The sequence below is a fragment of the Python bivittatus genome, unplaced genomic scaffold (genome assembly GCF_059951505.1).
Source record: "Python bivittatus isolate LINGU-HERP-01145 unplaced genomic scaffold, Pbiv_v1 ctg000220_np1212, whole genome shotgun sequence".
Classification (NCBI taxonomy): Eukaryota; Metazoa; Chordata; class Lepidosauria; order Squamata; family Pythonidae; genus Python; species Python bivittatus.
In genome coordinates this window covers 10,400,428-10,421,908 of record NW_028277048.1, presented here as the reverse complement: position 1 = coordinate 10,421,908, position 21,481 = coordinate 10,400,428, and the positions used below count along the sequence as shown (strand labels likewise).

At 41.2% G+C, this 21,481-nt stretch overlaps 2 protein-coding genes across 5 annotated transcripts; one reads left to right on the top strand and one right to left on the bottom strand.

Annotated features, from left to right (window-relative positions):
* Positions 1-198: 198 nt before the first annotated feature.
* LOC103049557 (ER membrane protein complex subunit 3-like) lies at positions 199-10,497 on the bottom strand. Of its 2 annotated transcripts, none has more exons than XM_015887286.3 (8): positions 10,280-10,497; positions 7,064-7,121; positions 6,177-6,270; positions 3,700-3,804; positions 2,781-2,862; positions 2,565-2,644; positions 1,418-1,497; positions 199-663 (listed from the first exon to the last, which is right to left on the bottom strand). In XM_015887286.3, the coding sequence occupies exons 1-8, from the start codon at positions 10,495-10,497 to the stop codon at positions 553-555; spliced, it is 828 nt and encodes a 275-aa protein (XP_015742772.1). In that variant the 3' UTR covers positions 199-552. The 2 variants fall into 2 exon arrangements, with proteins under 2 accessions (XP_015742772.1, XP_087993990.1); XM_088137864.1 differs by having other exon boundaries at positions 201-663; positions 10,240-10,397.
* Positions 10,365-18,620, top strand: UXT (ubiquitously expressed prefoldin like chaperone). 3 transcript variants are annotated; one of them, XM_007423621.4, is made up of 7 exons: positions 10,365-10,503; positions 11,441-11,559; positions 11,702-11,783; positions 11,920-11,987; positions 16,552-16,659; positions 17,790-17,853; positions 18,283-18,620. In XM_007423621.4, the coding sequence occupies exons 2-7, from the start codon at positions 11,474-11,476 to the stop codon at positions 18,346-18,348; spliced, it is 474 nt and encodes a 157-aa protein (XP_007423683.1). In that variant the 5' UTR covers positions 10,365-10,503; positions 11,441-11,473; the 3' UTR covers positions 18,349-18,620. The 3 variants fall into 3 exon arrangements, with proteins under 3 accessions (XP_007423683.1, XP_007423682.1, XP_025019417.1); XM_007423620.4 differs by lacking the exon at positions 10,365-10,503 and adding an exon at positions 10,594-10,732; XM_025163649.2 differs by lacking the exon at positions 10,365-10,503 and adding an exon at positions 11,000-11,231.
* Positions 18,621-21,481: the final 2,861 nt, after the last annotated feature.

Below are 21,481 nucleotides of genomic sequence, written 5' to 3'. Positions count from 1 at the left end.
AACCAAGGTCTGTAAAGGTTTGTTGTCTTCCTCTTCTGCTTCAGTCAGTATGAACCAAGAGCATCCACACCCGATAGCTCCTTAGCTGGAGTTCAACCCAGCCAATTGTGTTAAAATATCTAACTTCAGGATCTATTTAGCACCTCTTAGAGTATGTCCCTGAACAAAAAACAATCAAGCAGGAACAGTTGCAGCTACCTTGGTTTACTACCCAGTATTCTGCAACATACATTAAATTTCTAGCTCAAACTTCCAGAGATATTTCTCACATTTTTTTTCTCTATTGATGCACAGCAGGAAACAGCAACAGCTATTCCATGCCTCAGCTCTTCACAAGGTTTCTGAAGCTGCTTTCCTGATTAGACTGCTGATCGTTGATGATTTTCAGCACTCTGCCAATACCTCTTGCCATTTAAACCAAGCACTGCTCCACACTTTTAGCACACCATGCACAATAAGGTGGTCCTTGGCCACCAATTGGTAAGGATCAGCAGGGTGTCTCTGGGTCCCACCGTCCTGTAGGACTGTATCCCAGAGCAGACCAGGGGCCGCTCAATCTGGCCTGGACGTCCCGGTCAACTGGAGGTCCTGTGATATCAGCTGTTCCTCAACATCCTGAAGAGCCCAATGGTGAGAGACCAACTCCAAGGCTTCCCACTCAGCCTGAAAGAGAAGAAAGGGTTCGTTGGTAATTTGCAGACCATGCTGTAGCTCTCAGGTACTATTCCATCCACAAACGCATTACCAACTTCAAGAGTGGCAGGATCAAAGCCCAGGGTTTCAAATTAAATGACTTTCGCTAGATTTAGTTTTCATGTCAAGAAACATCCTGGAAGCATTTTTTAAAAAAATTAAATGGTATGTGGGAAGAATGCCCAACTATCCAGGGAAAAAAAGGGGCAAAGCTTAAGCTGGGATAGTTGGAAGCATCTGTGTCTATATATAGTGGGGGGTAACATCACCCATTTGCCACCTAGCGAACGGGTGTTTTGGGACAGCCCATGCCTGCCTTAGAAGGCATTTTATGAAGATACCCCCTTATGGTCTCAAAATTCCCTGTCTGCCCACTTCCCTAAAAAGACTGCCTGCCCCAGTTTTATATTAATCCAACAAAATTTAACTGTTTTCATTATGATTTAAAAAAATTTTTTGTATGAAATAGGTTTGTTTTCCCCATTTATTTCCTGACGGAGAGTATCCTGATCCAAAGGAAATTTTAACTAATCATACTATACAGCAGTGAACTGAAAACCTGTGGTCCTCTACAACTTTTACAGAAGTCTCAGAAGCCCCAGTCAACACAGGCGATGGTGAGGGATCTTGGGAGTTGTAGTTTGATAACAGCTGAAGGGCCACTGGTTCCCTATGTCTGTCATACACTTTTATGTATGAATTAGTGAGGAATAAAGAACCTTACTTTGAAGGCCTTGTTGGGATCTGGTGGAGCAGGACTGGCTGGGCCCATGAACTGATCTTGGAGGAGTAGCTGACTCTGCTCTGTGGTTAAAGCAAGAACAGAAGGTGCAGATATGTCAGAAAGAAAACTTGTTTAGACTAATTTGCAAGCAAACATTCTACAAGAGGCAAAGGAAACTAATGTCATATCAAGATACTCAGCAGACCACATTTTATTAAGGGCAAGGTCTCTATTTTGTAGAAATGTTAATAGTTTATTATGAGAGCATGAGAAGCTGGGGGGGGCGGTATCTGGAAACTCTAGCTGCTTAGTGAGATTTACTCCACAAAGATGTGTGTCATAATGAATCTGACACACTGTAGAGTCCTAAAAAGGTTTCCCCCCCTACAATTGACTGATACAACTATCACTGAAATCATTTCCCTGTAATCCTAAGGCCAAAACAATTAAAAAGTGCAGTTACATAACTGGATAGGATGTACTCCAAGAAAATGGGGAAAGGGTTAAGATATTACTGAATGCATTAAAATAGCCAAACAACCACCTTGAAATATTGAATCTTGCCTTGAAAAGATAATATAGACTAAACTGAAAGCTGAAATAGAAATAATAGAAGAACTAGTATCTAGTTCACATGATGCACTTGTACGTGGTTTATTTAAACAACCAAATTGCTAGGTTCACAAACCACACTGAACCATAAAGTAATCATGCACGCTAAATTCATACCACATGATAAGCTAATATGGTTGGCTAGTTTGTGGTTCAATGCATCAAGTGAGCTCTTCTTATACCTCAAACATTTAAGGAAGGTGGCAGATGCTGAGTTCTGCAAATAAGACTTGTAGGAGGCAAAGCATCCTCTTTCTTGCCCTTTCTCTGCTCTTTCCTTTACAAAACCAGATCTGATAGCCAGATTGGATCATGTAGTAAGTTAGGAACAATTCAAACACCAATTGGGGTTACCCTGTCCTTTCTAGCACTTGCATCACTCAATCCTACTGTTTACGGAATGCTTTCTTCCTGTTCTAAATGTAGTCATGAAGTTGGAATTGTAAGATACCTTGGCCTCTAAGTTGTACTCTTGCCCCCTTGAAAGACTACACCTAAGCCCACATGCTGCCCCTCCCTTTGAACAATCTCTTACCAGTGTCCTCCCCCAGGACATGTTTGTACATTTTGCGCAGACCAAAGACGTTGAGGAAATACCAGGAGGCTGAACTCACCCTGGGAAAAGAAGAGTTGTCAGTGACTATCCTAAAGAGTCTTCTTGCTCACCAGTCCTGTGCCCCAGAACCCAACGTCCTCTTCCCATCCTGCCACCCAAAGGACTGGCTAGACCTGAGGGCAGATGGGGGCTTACCAAGAGGGATCCATGGAAGGCAGGTTAATTCCACGCTGCAACATGGGCTTGAATCGCAGGGTCAAGGGGAAGGGAACCTTAGCTAGAAGGTTGGGAGGGAGAGGGATTAGAGTTGCCTCTCCCTCCAAACTCTACACTTGCTCCTCAATCCCCAGCTCCCTTGCCTTTCCAAAATGCAGCTCTTTGCTGCTTTAGCTAAGACACCCATTTCCTGGTCAGCTGAAAAGCCTCCACTAAAACTGCTGGACCATGCACCTCTTGCTGCTTCTTTCCAAGATATTCCAAACCTGCCCAATACATTGTTACAGTAATTCTGTCCACAGTGGTACTGCTGCATTCTCTTTCCTGTATTATAAATTAATGTGGGGAGATGTATGGCTAACCAATGGTTCACGGTAGAAGTAAACATGAAAGCGAAACTCTCCTGGTTCACGGTTCAAATGCTATATTAGCAGTCCCCAAGCTGGTGCCCTTGAGATGTGCTGAAGTAGCTTGCTTGCTGAATAGTCCTGGGGATTGGGGTCTCAACACACCTGGAGGGCAGCAGAGTGGAGATGGCTGTGCTGTTCCACTAGTGAGCCAGCAACTAATAATCTGCATTCCCACATTTGTAAGAGAACATAAAATGAGATGTACCTCACAGACCAGCTAAACTAAGAACTGTAAATCACACTGTACATTAGCAGAGTTATTAGCACAATAGTCTTGGTCCCCTCATCAGTTTAACTACTATAAATAAAATGGTTATATTTCAATACCCATTCTTCAAATGTTGCAGGGCGTAATAACTTTATAACTCAAAATTCGCAAAGCCTGAAGGTCAAAGGATACACCAAACACTAGAAAAAACGATTAAATAAACAGGAAACTAAGCACAAGGTGGTTTGTTAATTCCCATCAGTGATTCCCCTCCACTCACTAGCCACAAAGCCAGAGAAGGCCCAGTTGATCCAGCCTCCAATGAGAATCATGGGCAAAACATTGATGAGATTGCCCTTCATCATCTCTGTAACCATAGTGGGATCTAAAGGAAAGGAAAAGGAAATATTAAATCAGAGCCCTGACCATGCTAGCATTTAACAGAGTATAGAAAAGCTGCAGAATATGCAAGGCGTGGCACTTAGCCTCCAAGGTGGTCAACTTTCACTCAGCCTCTTTTTTAAAGTTTTGATCCCCTGTGGTTGTGTTTAGGCAATCCCTACAGTATTTAAATATTACAATGCTGGGGTAGGGGTGGCAATTTTGAACTGCAGTAACCATGGAAGGTGTTTTGATGCCCCACAGAGCTCTCTTTTCCTTCCCATGATTGGAAGAATCTGATCAAACACAAATGTATTTAATCTGCATAATGCACAGACCACAAAGGTCTGCTAGTTGCAGAATATGGGCTATGCTGGCAAAGAGTTAAGCATGAGCCCTGCATTAAAGCACTTAACTTAGTTGATGGATTAGACATTCTTTAGGGCAGGGATGTAAAACTTTCAGTCTGAGGTTCGCATTTAATGGATGAAGCCATTAAATTAAAATTAGTGTTATGTACTTAAAATTGAATACTGTAGTTAATGATTTCTGTCATGTACTTAATATCGTATGATAAAGGGTTTGGGGAGGTTCTTGGGCCCGCAGAAGATTTCTAAAGGCTGTGTGCCTCTGCCTTAGGACAAATGGTACACTGCCTGGCGCTCCAGCCCTATTATGAAGGGGCTACCAGCTTGGTAATGCTCACCCCCCTCTTTTCCTGCTGATGCTAATACGAAAAGACAGTCTGACAAAAGTGACCAAAATAAGGGGCAATCTGCATATATTCCCAGGCATTTCAGATTATTGTTCCCCTCCAATACGTTCAGAAGAGAGGAAGACTGAGGAAAGACAAAGCTTAGGCGTCAGGCTGGGGAAGCCAGACTCAGTGGCAGAGCAATGGAGGAAACATGCAGGGGGCAGCATAAAGTGGAAAGTGCTCTTGTTTCTTGTACGTATACGAGAAGGCAGATTTGAGACTCTGCTCCCAATAGGGCTAAGAAAACCATCTGCTAGAGCTGCCCTTGAAAGCTGCTGTCAGTCAAGATGGCAAGACAGAGTCAGGTGGGCAAAGGCAGAATAAAGTTGCTCCCTGCTCTGAATCTGTCTTTTAGCAAACCTTCATTTGTTTTTGCAGGGATAATCATGCCCATCAGCCTAATTTGGTGATGTATAATTTATAATTTAGTGTTTACATTCCAAAGAATATATGTGACTTGAAAATACATGAGATAAGAGTGAATGGTTCAAGAAGAGGAAGACTATGGTCGGATGGAGTTGATAGGATCCTCCATCAGAAGAGAGAAAAAAACAAAAGGCAGTGTATGAAACCGTATGTGTTATGGCAGAGGCAAGGACGGTTTGCAACTATTGAAAGGCACAGAAAGGTATACTGAATGGTTTAGTGTGAGCTAGATTACTTTCTCTTATTTCATGTCTTAGTCCTTCAGTTTACTACTTTGTATTCTTTTTCTGCACTTTCCATTACTCTGCTTACCCCAAAAGGGAACAGAGTGATGGGTATGTATATCCAATAGGACCTGACATAAATAATCCTATCAATATGGTAAAGGAGACTGCAGTATGATTTCTGTATTAGGGTTGGGTGCGGGGAGCAAACTGGAAGCTGAGAGAGCAATTTTCCTACTCACCTACTGAATTAAAACCAAAGGGAAATCTGAATCAACCATTCGCTAACTTTCTCATTCTCTAAGTCATGGCAAAACTAGTGATGGAAGGGTGGAAGGCTAATCTGAGTGGAGAATACACACTCAAATGCATGTCCCTACAAATCCTGGTGTTCAATGCTTGTGAACTTTCCTGATAGCCTTTTGCCCCACACAAAAGCAACATAGAAAAAATTGCCACAACAGAATCTACAATTGTGAAGAGATCCCTAAGACAACATTGTTTAGTGCACCATGTCCCTACCCCTTTATGTGGGAGCAGCAAGAAAGATGGTAATAGGGCTTGTTCTGTAAAATAACAGCTCTCTTCTTGAATAATAATAATTAATATATAATTAATCATTAATATATAATAAATACAGACATGAGAGAAAGCTTTGGGGGGGTTGTAATCGACCTGGACATGCTGTAAGCTGAGGATAAGCTTCAATAATAACCATATACATCAGTGTTTTTCGAGCATGAAGACTGGGGAATTCTGGGAGTTGAAGTCCACATATCTTAAGGTTGCCAAGTTTGAAAAACACTGATATACATCAAAATCCCTATGGCCAATATTGATGTCCAAAACTCAGATCCTTTCCACAGAATAATAACCTTTTCAACTAGGGCAGAAAGAGGCAAAGATTGGCTGGGTCAGTTTAGCTGCCCCTGCTACCTCCTCTGAGCACAAGCTAGTCATCCTTGTTACCTGTCAGTGGGTTTCGGGGCTGCAGTTTGCGCTTGGTTTTGCGAAAGAAGCCATTCTCAGAATTATTGAAGTAATGCTTGCGCATAAGAAAACCCTGGGAAAAATGAAAAGAAGCCACAAAAGTTGGGATGAAATTTGGGCATATAGTATTCAGAAACGAGAAATAAGCATAGCTCATGATGATACCCTCCTTTTTGGGTGCTTGCAGTACCTCACTGGCATTCTGTCTGAAATCTTTACCATACCTTACTTTTAGATAGAGCAGTATTGTAGGCTTGCCTTCAGCTAGGCTCTTAAAGCTCAATCCTATCCATCTAGGTTTAGAAAGCGGGCACACGGTGATCAGCCGGCTATAATTCCAGATAAGTACGTGAGTTCATATAGTCTGTAGTGCTATATTATGATGGATGCCATTTTGATTTGAGGCAGGTGGATGGGGAGATTCGTCAGCAATGGTCAGAAACTAATATAGGCACATTAAAATAATAACAGTAATATTACCAGAGCAATTTACAAAACAAGAAAAACAACCTTAAATAAAACCAGCAATAAGACCAACAATCCCAGAAGGCAGTAAGAACGCAAAAGTTAAAATAAGGTTCATTAAAAAAAGGTCATCCCAAAAGCAGTCTGGTCCAGGAGCAGTTGTTATTGTAGAGAACCTAGGGTAAGTATCACCACCAACAGCAGCAGCAAAAACCACTCTGGTTATGTTTGTTAATTCATTCTGCATCCTTCAGCAAAGCTGCTGGTATTCAACAGGAACAAGCACATGCAGTCTGAAATACTGGGAGATAGTTCCACAGCAAGAAGCTTCTGATGAGCATCTGCCAAAACCTGTCTAAGGAATAGGGGTGTTCAAGGAGAGGCTGACCTCATTCTCTCACCTGATGAGTTAGGAACTGTCCGTTTTCTCTCAAGAGGCGGCTACGAGCCAGAATTTGCCTAACAGATAGAGCACTCAGTTCAGTTGTAATACTAACAGAATTTGTTAGCCCAAGAGATCATTATCCAATGTGCAAATCCAAACGCATCATCAAAACACACGCTGTTCCCCACACAATCTTCCATTCGTATACAGTTGTTTAGGGTAGCATTTTAAAGGTACTGATGAAGTAGTCTATGAAATTCAGTCATACAGGTGAAACTCGAAAAATTAGAATATCGTGCAAATGTTCATTTATTTCAGTAAGGCAACTCAAAAGGTGAAACTAATATATGAGATAGATGCATTACATGCAAAGCGAGATATGTCAAGCCTTACTTTGGTAAATTGTGATGATTATGGCGTACAGCTTATGAAAACCCCAAATTCACAATCTCAGAAAATTAGAATAGTGTGAAAAGGTTCAATATTCTGGGCTCAAAGTGTCCCACTCTAATCAGCTAATGAATCCATAACACCTGCAAAGGGTTCCTGAGCCTTTAAATGGTCTCTCAGGCTGATTCAGTAGGAATCACAAGCATGGGAAAGACTGCTGACCTGACAGTTGTGCAGAAAACCATCACTGACACCCTCCATAAGGAGGGAAAGCCCCAAAAGGTAATTGCAAAAGAAGTTGGATGTTCCCAAAGTTCTGTATCAAAGCACATCAATAGAAGGTTATGTGGAAGGGAAAAGTGTGGTAGAAAAAGGTGCACAAGCAGCAAGGATGACCGCAGCCTGGAGTGGATTGTCAGGAAAAGGCCATTCAAAAGTGTTGGGGACTTTCACAAGGAGTGGACTGAGGCTGGAGTTAGTGCATCAAGAGCCACCACACACAGACGGATCCTGGACATGGGCTTCAAATGTCGTATTCCTCTTGTCAAGCCGCTCCTGAGCAACAAACAACATCAGAAGCGTCTTACCTGGGCTACAGAAAAAAAGAACTGGTCTGTTGCCCAGTGGTCCAAAGTCCTCTTTTCTGATGAGAGCAACTTTTGCATCTCATTTGGGAACCAAGGACCCAGAGTCTGGGGGAAGAATGGAGAGGCACACAATGCAGGATGCTTGAAGTCCAGTGTGAAGTTTCCACAGTCTGTGTTGCTTTGGGGAGCCATGTCATCTGCTGGTGTTGGTCCACTGTGCTTCATTAAGTCCAGGGTCAACGCAGCCGTCTACCAGGAGATTTTGGAGCACTTCATGCTTCCTTCCGCAGACGAGCTTTATGGGGATGCTGACTTCATTTTCCAGCAGGACTTGGCACCTGCCCACACTGCCAAAAGTACCACAACCTGGTTCAATGACCATGGGATTACTGTGCTTGATTGGCCAGCAAACTCCCCTGACCTGAACCCCATAGAGAATCTATGGGGCATTGCCAAGAAAAAGATGAGGGACCTGAGACCGAACAATGCAGCGGAGCTGAAGGCCGCTATTGAAGCATCCTGGTCTTCCATAACCCCTCAGCAGTGCCACAGGCTGATAGCATCCATGCCACGCCGCATTGCAGCAGTCATTGCTGCAAAAGGGGCCCAAACCAAGTACTGAGTACATATGCATGATTATACTTTTCAGAGGTCCGATATTGTTCTATTTCCAATTCTTGTGTTATTGATGTCATGTAATATTCTAATTTTCTGAGATTGTGAATTTGGGGTTTTCATGAGCTGTACGCCATAATCATCACAATTATACCAAAGTAAGGCTTGACATATCTCGCTTTGCATGTAATGCGTCTATCTCGTATATTAGTTTCACCTTTTGAGTTGCCCTACTGAAATAAATGAACATTTGCACGATATTCTAATTTTTCGAGTTTCACCTGTAGTTGCTCCCTTAGAATCCCTTGCAATATTATAGACATTGTAGGAGAAAAACTCTGTTGGTATCAAAAAATCAGAAGGAATCTACTAGCATCTGTTCAGACTAACACATTTTATTAAAAGGCCTTTCAGTTAAATGTTATAGTTGAAAAGGTGCTACCAGACTCCTGATTTTTACAATATTATGGAGACTGTTGCATGATCCATATTCTGACTTCTCCCAGTATGGGCTTGCTTTGGATCTTCACAATGGTATATGGTATAGCCCAGAATATCTCATAGACTCCCCATTTAAATTCCATGAATGTTTTTGAAGCTTCAAGGTGTTTCCAAAGAAACACTCCTAAATATTAGTTTTATAGGGAATACAATACCTGTAACTGTTTATTTAAAAAGGAGGAAGGGAAATAAGAATATTGGAATAAAACTGTTTTCATATGATTTATTTTCTCTTACATTTAATGCACCAATTATAAATAATAGGATATGCAAGCTTACATATTTTGTCTATGTCTGGAATGAGATTTGTTTTAAAAAAAGTCTTAAGAGTTAGCATAACGTTCTTGATGTGCGGCCTTGATTGTAGTCAGTGCTGAAAATTCACTTTTCACGAAGACACCCTGAAGGCAAAGGTAGCATGCTCTTTGATGCTTTTGAGGATGTTTGCAGAACCCAGTTTAAGAAATACGGGTTTATGCGGTTATCCTGAAGGCTATGATTTGCCTCACTCCTAGCTGAGAACCATCGAGGAGAAAAAGGCCGTTGCTCCCTAAAACAGACATTACAGAACTCCTCCTTGTGTAAGGTCTCTTTTCAGCCTTTCTCACTCTTTTTCAGGAAAAATGAAAAATATCCTGGTTTTACAATGCCCTTAAGTGAGGGGGGCTGGCTGCGAATATGCTCTATGGTTGTGGTTTATTTCTTACTGCTGGCGAGTATTTTGATTTTACAGTATTACTGGATTTATATTAAACCCAGTGAGGTTTTGGAGCAGTTAACCAGTCTGGGTTCCCACTTTTAAAAACAGTGGGCTAGATCAGCGTTTTTCAAACTTGGCATGCTGGCTGGGGAATTCTGAGAGTTGAAGCCCACACACCTGAAAGCCGCCAAGTTTGAAAAACTCTGCGCCTGGCAGAATTAGCAAGCCCAAGAATTCCCCGCCAGCCGCCAAGCGCCACAGAATTCCCGGTCCTGAGAATTCTGGCGCGCCAGAACACCTCCCGCCCCAGAAGCTCGCCTCCCCCCGCCCCCATCTCGCCCGCCCATTTAAACCCCTAGGAACGTGGGCGTGTCCTCCGCAGCCCTCCCCGCCGCTCACGTGTCTCGCCATTGCTCAGGCCAGGCCGGCTCGCGCTCACCGCGCAGTAACCGAGCCACGCGCAGCCGGAGAATCCCCACGGCCAGCGCGATCCAGGCCACGGGCAGCAAAACCCAGAAGCGAATCGAGGGGTCCAGCCGCAGGTCCGGCACCGTCATCGCGGGAAGCCGCGGAATCGCCTCGTAATTGCGTCGAGATCCGAGACGAAGGCCGTGGACGCTGCCAACAACCGGAAGCACCGTTCACTTCCGGTGTCATGTTTAGGTGCCTTGAGTCTCAAGAGCCCGAGTGAAAGCTGGAGGGAGACTTGGGTGGAGGAGGAGGAGGAATGGCCGCCCTCAGATTGTTATCGAGAGTGATACCGGCTTTCTCTGAGAGCATCGCAGCAGACTAGTTGCCCTAATTCGGTGCCTCTTGGGGGTTTGGGACTACCCTCTCCGTAATCCCAGCCTCTGTCGGGAAGTGAGCGCCGTAACGTCTGGAAGTTCACCAGGTCGGGCGAGGCTGCTCCACGATGTCGCGCAGTTCAGCAGCGCGGAAAGTGAAGCCGCTTGACCTAGTCGGACGCCGAGCCGAGAGGAACCGCCTCCGCTCTGAGAGCACGGAGAAGGAGAGCGTCGCCTTCCCTCGGCCGCGGGCGATGCTTGACCCCGCATTCGGCCGCTTCCGCTGCATACGGAGAGCTGCGCCGGGGCGGGGGTGGCCAAAGTTAACCCCCTCCCACCCCCTTCCTTTTTGGCGTGTTTGGAAGCGCGCGGGAGTCCGAGGAGGGGCCCGCCTCGCTTCTGAGTCGCACGACCCCGGAAGTAGAGGCGGGACGGGCTCCCGGCTCCTCGGTGCTGCGGCTCCTCGCAGCTGCGCTCCCGTCCTTGTAACTCGCAGGCGTAGCCTCTGACCTTTCGAGAAAGGGCTAGGAATTCTACCTTGTCTTTTCCCGAATGTGTATTTGTTGTTTTCATGGCTGCCGTGATTTACGTGGGGTAAATGTTCAGGTTAGACAGCTGTGAAAACTGCCCGAAGAGGGAAAATGGGGGAGAAAAATGGGGAGTATTTGCATACGGGGTTTTGTGGGCAATGATATTTGCAAAAACATGTGTGGACTATCACTTCAAGTTCTGCTCCCCCCCACTTATAGATTTTTTTTTCCATATCTATAAGTTCATTATAAATTCATTTAACTTTTCATGTTTTTCCCCTCCAGGATCTGTTCACTAATATTTTTTGTGAAAATCTCATGGTGATGCTTAGTGAACAGCAGGTACAAGAGAAGGTGCTTCAGTATGAAGCATTTATAAGTGATGTTCTGCAGAGAGACCTTAAGTGAGTAATCTTAAAAAGTATCCCCTTTTTAGGCCCACCTTTTGACTGTCTCACTTCAGTTAACCCCTTGTATGTCATGTTTTCTAGGTCTCTCTTAGTCATTTTTTTATTAAGGCTTCCAGATATTGATATTTCCCTACAGGAAAGTGTTGGAACAGCGAGATGAGATTTATGAAAAAATTGCTCAGTATTTGCAACTTAAGAACATTATTGAACGTTTGCAGGTAATTCAAAATCTCTCCAACCTGTTCATACCAATTTGCAGTCATATGCTGTGGTGCTCTGTTGTAGTAGACATTAGGAGATAAGAATTATATTAAGAGTTGCTGTACCCCAGGTAGATTTGCTATTTTCTTTTAGGAAACAGGAGGCCAGGAGCTGACAACTCAAGTGGATCTAGGCTGCCATTTTTATGTCAATGCAGAAGTGTGAGTAGCCCACTGATCTTTTATGTATCCAATACCATACAACTTTCTAGTCTTTTATTTTTTCACTTCCTAGTAAGATGGGCGATGACCAAATTTGAAATATAAATAAAATAAATAAATATGCTCTATGACTTGAGAAATTAAATTAAAAACAATATTTCTATGACTCTTGGGACACCAACTGTGGTAAAATCGCAAAAGTTGAAATGAGTCAGAGGGCTATTTAGTTCAATTCTCTCTTGCAAGAGAAGTGTCCTTCATGTATCTACTAGCAGTTAAGTTTGTTACAGAGGCAGTCAAATCAAGAGCATCAGATTATTCACTGATTATTTAGTTTTCTTCATGATTGAGAAGAAGGCTGTACTCCTTCAATGACTGCCAGTCATACAGATGTTAACGTTGGAAGGATTTAATAAAGAAGAAAAATAGAACTGATAATATTGCTGTAGTGAGATTAGGTATATGAAGCACTTTGAACTTTATAAGGTTGTAATGATGATTATTCTTCATAAAACTAATTTGATCTACCTGTATGTGAGTGATAAGTTTGAGGGGTTTCAGGTAATAAAGAGTGAGCTGTATCTGGCAGAGGAGAAACCATTGCATGCTGGATTAATATTTATCTGGACTGGCATTCTGTTTTTCACAATGATCAACTGTGAAGTCTGTGAACAGAACATAAGCATTATAGCTTCTTGTGTTGTTCCTCCTTGGCAACTGATGCTAGGAGCTTAGTGCCTCTCTTCTTAGAGGTGATACATAACTCTCATAATTAGTAATCACTGATAGTCTCAATGTCCACAGATTTATCTATTTCCTACTGAAAGCTATTTTTTTTTCCTTGGCTCTCCCACCTTTTGATGCCCTTAGGTTCTAGTATTATAGAATCTAATATTATAACAGAAGGAGTCTGTCCATCTCATCATGGCCCAGCCGTACTTGCTTTTTTTCTTAATCTGAAACACTTCTTAAAAGGTTGAAATATATTTCAGTAGAAGAAATCAGAAAATTAAATGTATGATCTTTAAATGTAAGGAAAGAATAACAAAATAGGATTCCCAAGTTAAACTTTTGAAAGTAATCTCCGCTGAGTTCTCATAAGTGGTTTCCCCTTTGGTTAGGCTATATTTATAGAACAGCTGTAAAGGCTGTTCTTTATTTACAGAGCACCACCTATATATGCTGCAGTTTACAGGTTAATCCCAAAACAAAGCATCCAGATCTCTTTCCAAAGACTTTATAATCTAAAGCAGTGTTTCTCAACCTTGGCAACTTTTAAGATATGTGGACTTCAACTCCCAGAATTCTGCTAAGATTGAGAAACACTGGTTGAAAGCCATAATTTTCATGTTGTATTACATGAGAAAACTCTTAAGTGAATTGTGAAAAACGATTTCATCAAAGATTCTTGTTGGTCTAATGGATAAATCTGTTGAGGAGATTGTCTGCTGTTTCTCTGTATGAGTTTCACTTTTGGTCCTCTATCCTCTCAATCAGGAAATATGCTCAGAATGATGACTCAGGCTACGCTTAGTAAAATATTCTGAAGAAAACCCTTTGGGCCGCAGAATAAAATGTGCTTTCAGATTCAAGTTTTTTAAATACATATGCCTCTGAACAAACTTCTGTTTAGGGAGCATTGTTTTTAACAAATGACAATAACAGGAAATAAGAAGAGGGACCACTGAAAGAAGGTAAAGACAGAAGAAGATGAACACTGAAAGTCTTTTCCTTCCCCCTCATTCCCTCTCCCCCATCTGTCAGAATATGTGACTCAAGGGAATTAACTCTTTTAGCCAAATCTCCCTTTGGGGAAGAGTTGTTAACATTTCATTTTTCAGCACGGGAAAATATGGTATAAAAATGTTCTCAGCTTTTCCCTAAATTTCAGTGCCATGAAATTTACAGGTTCATTACAGGAGGATGCTAACTTGATGGTGTGTGGATGTCTTATCCCCAGATGAACCTATTCTTGGTTAAGAACAAAAGGCTGTGCGCTGAAAGATAATGTGCAGAATGAGAGCCAAATTTAGGCTGTTTTCCCACTAGCATTGCCCAGTACAAGGACAGGTGGCTGAGTGTGAAGTGACACTTCTTTCTTTTCCTTTCCTAATAGCAGAGAGCCAAGGATAGTGTGAACGCACATTAGCTGTAAGCAGAAAGAGATTGTGTTTGCCAAACAAAAAATGATAGTGAGAAGTTGCATCCAGAAAGGTTTAAATACAACTTTAGGGGTTACTGTGCAAGAATGAACAATATTTAACAAAGATAAGTAATTGTTGATTGATAAGCTCATTTCTCAGGGCTCAAAAATAGCAAATCTGTGTCACTTCCTTGTGAAAATGGAATTCAAGTATCCTAGCAGAAACTGAAAGATAGCCAGAATTCTAGGTCTCAGCTATCTTTGATATTCCATGGTGGTGATTTTCCACCATTATGTAACAACAAAACAGCAAAGTAATAAAAACATTAATTAGCACATTTACTGCATAATTCTAATCTCTAATCTAAACATGGAGAATATGTGCAACTTCTCTTTCACAGTTCTGTGTAATTCAGTTATATTTCATAGAGCTGTGCTGTAATCTCAGTATGAACTAAAAAGTTCTTAGTTCCCTTGGTCCCCTGTTTCTGTGTTCCTTTTATTTTCCAATGTCAATTTAATAATAGTAAAAAACAGAATGGATATGTTACACCTGAAACTGTCAGTGTATGCCATTGACTACATAGCCTTTATTTTACCTGGGAGGGATAGAAATTGGCTTTTTTTTTAAAAAAGGAAAGTTAAGCTATGAGGATAATTGGATAGTACACTACTTTTTTAAGAGAAAGTTTGATAAAGCAGCTACTGCATTACCTGTTAAAGAAACAATCCTTTAAAGTACCACATTAACCCAAATGGAAAGCCACCCACCATAAATGAAGAGGCAAAACCCTTCAAAACAGACAGAAATCTTATGTAAAGCCTGCTTTCTCCACTCACTCTCTCACTGTAGGGTTGCCAGCTCCAGCTGAAATCATTCTTAGAGATCACCCTGATATATGTGTGCCTATGACATGCTTATGTATGTGTCTGTGTGCTTGCATGTCTATCCTCACTCCCCCCTCCAAATAAAGAGCTGGATCAGCACCACAAAATAAATGTATGTTAATTGAATATTAATTAAAATAAATTGTCTTTAAAATAAGTTAACCCATTTCCAAAATTACTTGCTATCTTTGTGTATAAGCCATAAGCCATAGACACATGAGCATGTTTCTCTCCTTCCATGCTATATGGGAATATGGAGCTGCTCTGGGAAGGGGAGGGGAGAGGAAAGAAAGAGGACACAAACTGGATAGAGATGAGACAAGGGGAAGAAGTAGCTGGCCTGGGAAGGAAAGAAAAGAGAGAAGCTCTGTTGAAACATTACAAAAAGGGCTAAATTTAGCAGGCAGATTTTATTGCAGCCCTATTGTAGTTCTTGCTTGTTATTTTGTTTTCAACAGTTCCTTCTCTTATTAGCCGTGAATACTGAGGCACTTTTAAAAAGTATTGGTGGCTTAATGGACAGCATGGTGCTCTCTTTCTGGGTCATTCCAGAACCCTCCAGGTGTTCTTGGACAAGCATGTGCAATATATTGGAAAAATGACTTTACGTGTACATGTGCATGAGGGGTAGGGAGTACAGTGCAGTTTACAGAAACATAATGTACACAGTCAATTCTTTTCATTTTGTTTTCCTATCCTTAAATGTTTTTTTACTCTTACAGAGAAGAAATGAACCCATCCCACCTATTTTATTACTTTCGGTTATCCTCCCTGCACCCCAAAATTTCAAAACTAGAAAAAGAACCATTAGGTGCACAGCAGGTGGCAGTATCTAGCTGGCCTTGACTACTGTAATCCAAAAAATGCTAAGCAGGAACAGGTCTGGATAGTACTTGGATAGGAGACCACTAGGACATTCTAGGTCTGGAAGCTAGATTGGGAAGATTAAAAAAAATCCCAAAGTGGTTTGCCAAAAAAAAGTTGGCAAACCACTTCCATTTTTCTACCAGCAAAGCTAATATTCATGTAGTCACCCAGAAGCTGACCTCAACTGAAGGAGATCTTGACTACAGTAAATGCTTTGTTTACTTTGACTCCATTTTTGTCTGGGTTCATTATCTAACTAATTTCAGTGTACTGTATTCTACCTCAACATAGTATATTTTAAGTCTCAAATCTTCCTGTTATCTGCCAGTTTATTTCTGTTTTTTAATGAAGGAAAACAGGAAGAGGTAGCTCATTTTATCTCTGAGACATATTTGCAAAAATGTTTCATAACATAAATTGTGACTGGATTTACATGGCATGTAACAGTGATTTCCTTAACCTTGGTTTATTGAGGAAATCACAAGTGGTTAGGTCTGTACAATGCCTAAGTCAAAATGAAACAAACTACCGTGTAATTTAGCACAGTATGTTAACTGAACTTTTATACTGTCCTCAGCAGACAGAATCACAGTTGCTGTTTCTGTTATCTCTGTGGTCATGTTAAATGCATGCCAATTGTACTCAGTTTCCTTTTCTTCCCTGTAGGCCTGATACATCCACCATATTTATAGCTCTGGGTTATGGCTTCTTTGTGGAGTTGACACTACCAGAAGCACTAACCTTCATTGAGAAGAAGAACAAGTTGCTTACTGAGTGAGTAGAAGAATTCAGCTTTTATATTTTCTACTCCCACCTCGTTACCAAAAGAGATGCTTTGCTCTGTTGTGTCCCATTTAGTAAGACTTAGGGTTAGTATCCTCCTCTAACTGCTTCTTCAGTAGCATATTTTCTGACTGCTATAAGCAGAATATGCTGCTTGAATGTATGTACGAGATGAGACTAGATTATAGGATAGCCAAAAAATTCGGTAAATATGTCATTAGATCCTTTTATTCTTTTAGGGCATGTATATATCACTGGCTTAAATTGGTTAATAGTCACTCTTTGGCATAGAAAAATCTGCAGTTTGTATTGCTGTGCACAAGGCTAAGGAACTTTGACATAGTCATCAGTCCTCACAAAAATATATTTGCAGGGTTTGGGAAGAATGCCATCTCAAGTAAATTAATGTAAACTCTATGCATCTTTATGGTATTGGTATAACTTCATACAGCTATCCATCATTAGTCATTGCTACATCTTGACAAAGTAATACTGTACAGTATTTACAAAGTGAGGAGATTGGAAGGGCAAGAGGGAGGCTGTATGCATTTGGTTAGAAGCAAGATTGGCTCCTCAGCTGGTTTTTAGTGCCAGTTTTTGAATCTGGAATGTATGGAGTATAATAGCTTGCTAATGAATAATTGGAATATATCCTTAAATACTTGCCATTAGTGGGAACATTTTTAAAAAACTTTCCCCTCTATTTAGACCATGCTTTTAATCAGCTGGCTCCCCCCAATGGCTTACAATAATGCAAGTATGCACTGCTTTTAAAAAGTACCTTTCTATCAGCGTAAAGGCAATTTCCAACTCAGATGATTGAATATAGTTAATGTGTGGAATAGGAATGGGTTTCTTGTGTGGAAACAAGTAGGCCTCCCCCTTCCTTTGTGCAGCTTAATCCATGTTTGTATTCAGTGGAGTTTAAGCTTTGGTAGGTTCATATAGGGTTGCATTCTTATTCATATTCAGGTAAATTTTCCAGCATCCACTGTAAAAACAGTTCCTCCCTGTATGCCATATTGCCTTCATCTATGGGTGGTCAACAGCTGTTATATTTTACAAGGCCAGTCCTTCTTCCTTCCTCACCTCCTGTGGATTTCTTCTTCTTTTTTTGACAGGCTCAGTGAAGCTCTTACTAAAGATTCTGCCAAAATAAAAGCCAATATCCGGATGGTTTTAGAGGTAATGAGATGGTGTCGGCAATGTTTTTACTATTGGGAGAGAAATGGGGGTATGTGGCAAATGGAATTCATTGCTTCTGGCAGGCAGAGCAACAGATGATGTTGGGTTGGAACCATGCTGGAAGAAGAGAGAGTAGTTGCATAGAGTTAGCCAGAGCTGCTGTTCCCTAGACTACTGTTCTATGACTGACTTTCCCAAACCGCAGTGTTGCAGATGTGCTGGATGGCTACTTCCATCATCCATAACTAGTGTGATCATGTACCATGTGGGCTGAAGAAGATAGGTGCTTTGGTCCGGGACCAGAAGAAAGCTTATGGGATAAGGAGGGTATTTTTTTCCAATATAGTATGGAATAATGCTTATGCTATATAAAGAAATAAAAGGAATCAGTAGAGAAACCTGAGTCTCATCTTCCTTTTCTTTTTGAAGGGATTACATGAACTGCAAGGTTTCGAAGATCTGCCTGAGGAGAACAGAAGGGACATTTTCCTCTAGGTATCCACCTTCTGTGATCCACAGGGAATAATGTTGGGTTTCTAGAAGAAAAGTTGATTTTTGTGGATATTTTCCTGAAGCAAGGGCTGCACATGTGATGAGAAACCCTGGTGAATGAGAGACAGTGACATGACGTAGTGATGGGGAAGAACAGCTCCACTTTTAGTGAGTGTATTAGGCTGTTTGAACTTTGTCCCATGTCTGACTCCATTAGTTCTGTTTCTTTTTGAAAATAATTGTATTAATAATAAAGATTCTGTATTTGTGCTGGACTCTTGGTCTCTTGTCTCTTATCTTACTTCCATTTTCAGTATCAATTCCTTTCAATTGTGCTTTAATTTAACAAGAACAGTAACCTCTGCTTTTACTTTCTGGGTGCACACATGATATCCTTACTACTTACTTTTTCCCCCTTTTTTACTTTGTAATTATTGCTCTCTGCAAATTAATATTTGAGTGTTGGACACTTTTAACCAATGTAAGTGGAAGATGTGTTCTTCAAATTTCAACTTAAGTAAGATGCTGTTCTCAGTGGCACTTCATCCTTCTTAATTTGTATCAAGTATCAAAATGATACTTGACTGCGTTATAAGATTTATGGAAGATTTCATGAAGATCTTTTCTGACACTTGATAGACATGAAAGATCTTGGTATTGCTGTTATTTATTTGGTGCTTTTTTGATAATGAAATATTAACATAGGAAGAGCACTTGCCTTTCAAAGACAAACGCAACTGCTATCAATCTACCACACACCTCAGTCATATTCTTTCAAGTTAAGATGGAAAAGGATGATTAAGAAAAGGATTGAAAATAAAACTGTAGTGCAATGCCATTATACAAATCAGTGACACCAATGCATCTGGAATATTGTGAATACTTCTGGTTACCACATTTGAATAAGGATATATTGGAGCTGGGAAGATGCAGAAGGCAACCCAAATGATCAAGGGACTTGAATACCTTATCAGGAAAAAAGAGGTCAGAGATATATATGTAATATAAACATGGCGTGGAGAAAAGTGGCAGGGAGAAGTCCTCCATTCAAAAGTCTAGGGTCATGGGATCATCACATGACACTGGAAAGAAATTTAGAACAGACAAAGGATAGTACTTCATGTAGTGCATAGTCAACATGTAGCATTAATTACTGCAAGATGGGATGGCTACTGACTTGGATAGTTTTAAAAGGGGATTGGATAAATTAAGAGGACAGAATTCTCAAGGCTCTATCTTAAGACTCAGTGTTTCTTCCAGGCTGGAAGTAACCATGTCTCCAAATACCTGTTGCAGAGGAACAGAGTGGGGTTGTGAGCAAGGGGTATGTCTCCACTTGCTTCTTGCAAACATTCCAGAGATAGCTGACTGGCCACTGGGAGAAACAAAAGAGGTGACAAAATTGGCCCTTTACCTTATCCAGTAGAGCTACTCTTATTTTAAAGGAATTCTTCCTGTCCTAATTATAAAACTTATTCCCATGTACAAGTGAGAAACAAAGAACAATGGAAGTGATGAATTGGGGGTGTCTAAAAGAACAAGTTAGCCCATTTTCTAGGTAGACCTCCCCCTTCTTTCCATCACAATTTTCATAGATCAGTCTGACCAACATTAAACCATAAACTCTTCAAACAGGCTGGGTTTACCTATTAAGCCACACTCAAAAAAACAAAACCTAATAAAAGTTATTACCAAGCTTAGGATGTGCAAATGCACCTGTTCAGTATTTAGCTGACCTGCTGAAGCATATTCTCTGAATAAACCCTGATTGATTCAATGCTGCTGCTGAGGGATGTGCAAAGTGTTGCATGTTTGAACTGAACCATGCACAAACCTGGAGCTTGCATGGCTGTTGCTAGTAGCTAAAGATAAGGAAGATGGCAGGCTGGGTGAATATATGGTGGCTAAAGTGGTGGGTGGCTTGGGGAGTATGCATTACCTGAATTCAAGAGAGGCAGTGGGTAAGGGGAAGGCACTGAGAATTTGCATGTTGGCTGGTGCACAGGCTGGATGTTAGCCTTTTCAGGTAGTCCAGACAAGAAGAACAACAATGAATACTAGCTCTATTTTTTATTGTAAGGTTACATTAACAGAATCTTGCAAGTCAAAGTATTTCTCCCGTCCTTTCTTTTTACTCTGGAAAACTAGGGAAGGTCCCTTCTGAAACATGTCCCAAGCCCCTCTGCTTCTGTGGACTGAAATACATTTTGCATAACGATTGTTTAGTCTGCAGCTCTTCCTCCTGTCTCCCAAGGTCATTCCCACATACCATTCCAGTGGAAGAGGATAACGGGGGGCACTAGCCTAGCTTTGCCTCCTAAGACTTCTTTTTTTCTTGGCCAAAATCTGGAACAAACTGATCTGTTCTTTGCATAGAACAAACTATTTTTGGTTTTGTGTGCACCTATTGTTGACCTTTCAGCTCTTCACTCAGTTGAAAATATGGCCTTCCTTCAAGCCTATTGTCAAGTGTGATGTTCCTTCTCTGAGCAGTCAAGTATAAGTGGCATGTACTAGGCCCAGAGGGCAAAGGAAGCATTGATGGAGGGCTGGGGCTGGGGCTGGCGGGAAGAGAAAAGAGAGGACAAACACTGATAAAATTTACCCAAGAATACCAGAAAACCCAAAAGCCTTTCCTGCTTCAACTAAATTGTTGGACAACTATTTTCTGTATTAAAATATTGAACTATATGGCTTCTGTGAAAATAAAACCTTAGACAAAACTATGGTGCAGCTGCACTTGGTATACTGTATGTGTTTGTGTGTGTGTGTGTGTGTGTGTGTGTATTTGCTGATTTCTGCACCCATGTAGAAGGAGCTTGCAGAAGTGAGAAAAATGCAGACGGGGTGGGGGAGAGAAAAAAAAGATGCAGGAGCAACTTTTTCATAATGAAAAGTTACATTGCTTAGGAATCCTGGCAGGGGGGAGTAAAGCTAATGGTTGGGGAATGAGAATGCAGAGCCCCAAGTTTGTAAAAGCTGACTAGATGAAAGATTTTGTAAATGTCAAGTACACCGAATGATAATTCCCAAGACATCTGCTGGATGCTTCTTTAAATGGCAATCCAGAGCCAAGAATGCTGAAAATCGTGATGATTTATCTTAGGTTATGCAAAATGTCTCAACCATTTTGAGA

Bases quoted from the DNA above. Each gene is read 5' to 3' on its own strand.
- UXT (XM_025163649.2), top strand. From the start codon at position 11,178: ATGTGTATTTGTTGTTTTCATGGCTGCCGTGATTTACGTGGGGTAAAT. The intron at 11,784-11,919 runs GTAATTCAAAAT...ATTTTCTTTTAG, and splicing joins ACATTATTGAACGTTTGCAG to GAAACAGGAGGCCAGGAGCT. The intron at 17,854-18,282 runs GTAATGAGATGG...TTCTTTTTGAAG, and splicing joins ATATCCGGATGGTTTTAGAG to GGATTACATGAACTGCAAGG.
- LOC103049557 (XM_015887286.3), bottom strand. From the start codon at position 10,497: ATGACACCGGAAGTGAACGGTGCTTCCGGTTGTTGGCAGCGTCCACGG. The intron at 6,271-7,063 runs GTGAGAGAATGA...CATTTTTCCCAG, and splicing joins GACAGTTCCTAACTCATCAG to GGTTTTCTTATGCGCAAGCA. The intron at 664-1,417 runs GTAAGGTTCTTT...CTTCTCTTTCAG, and splicing joins ATCCCAACAAGGCCTTCAAA to GCTGAGTGGGAAGCCTTGGA.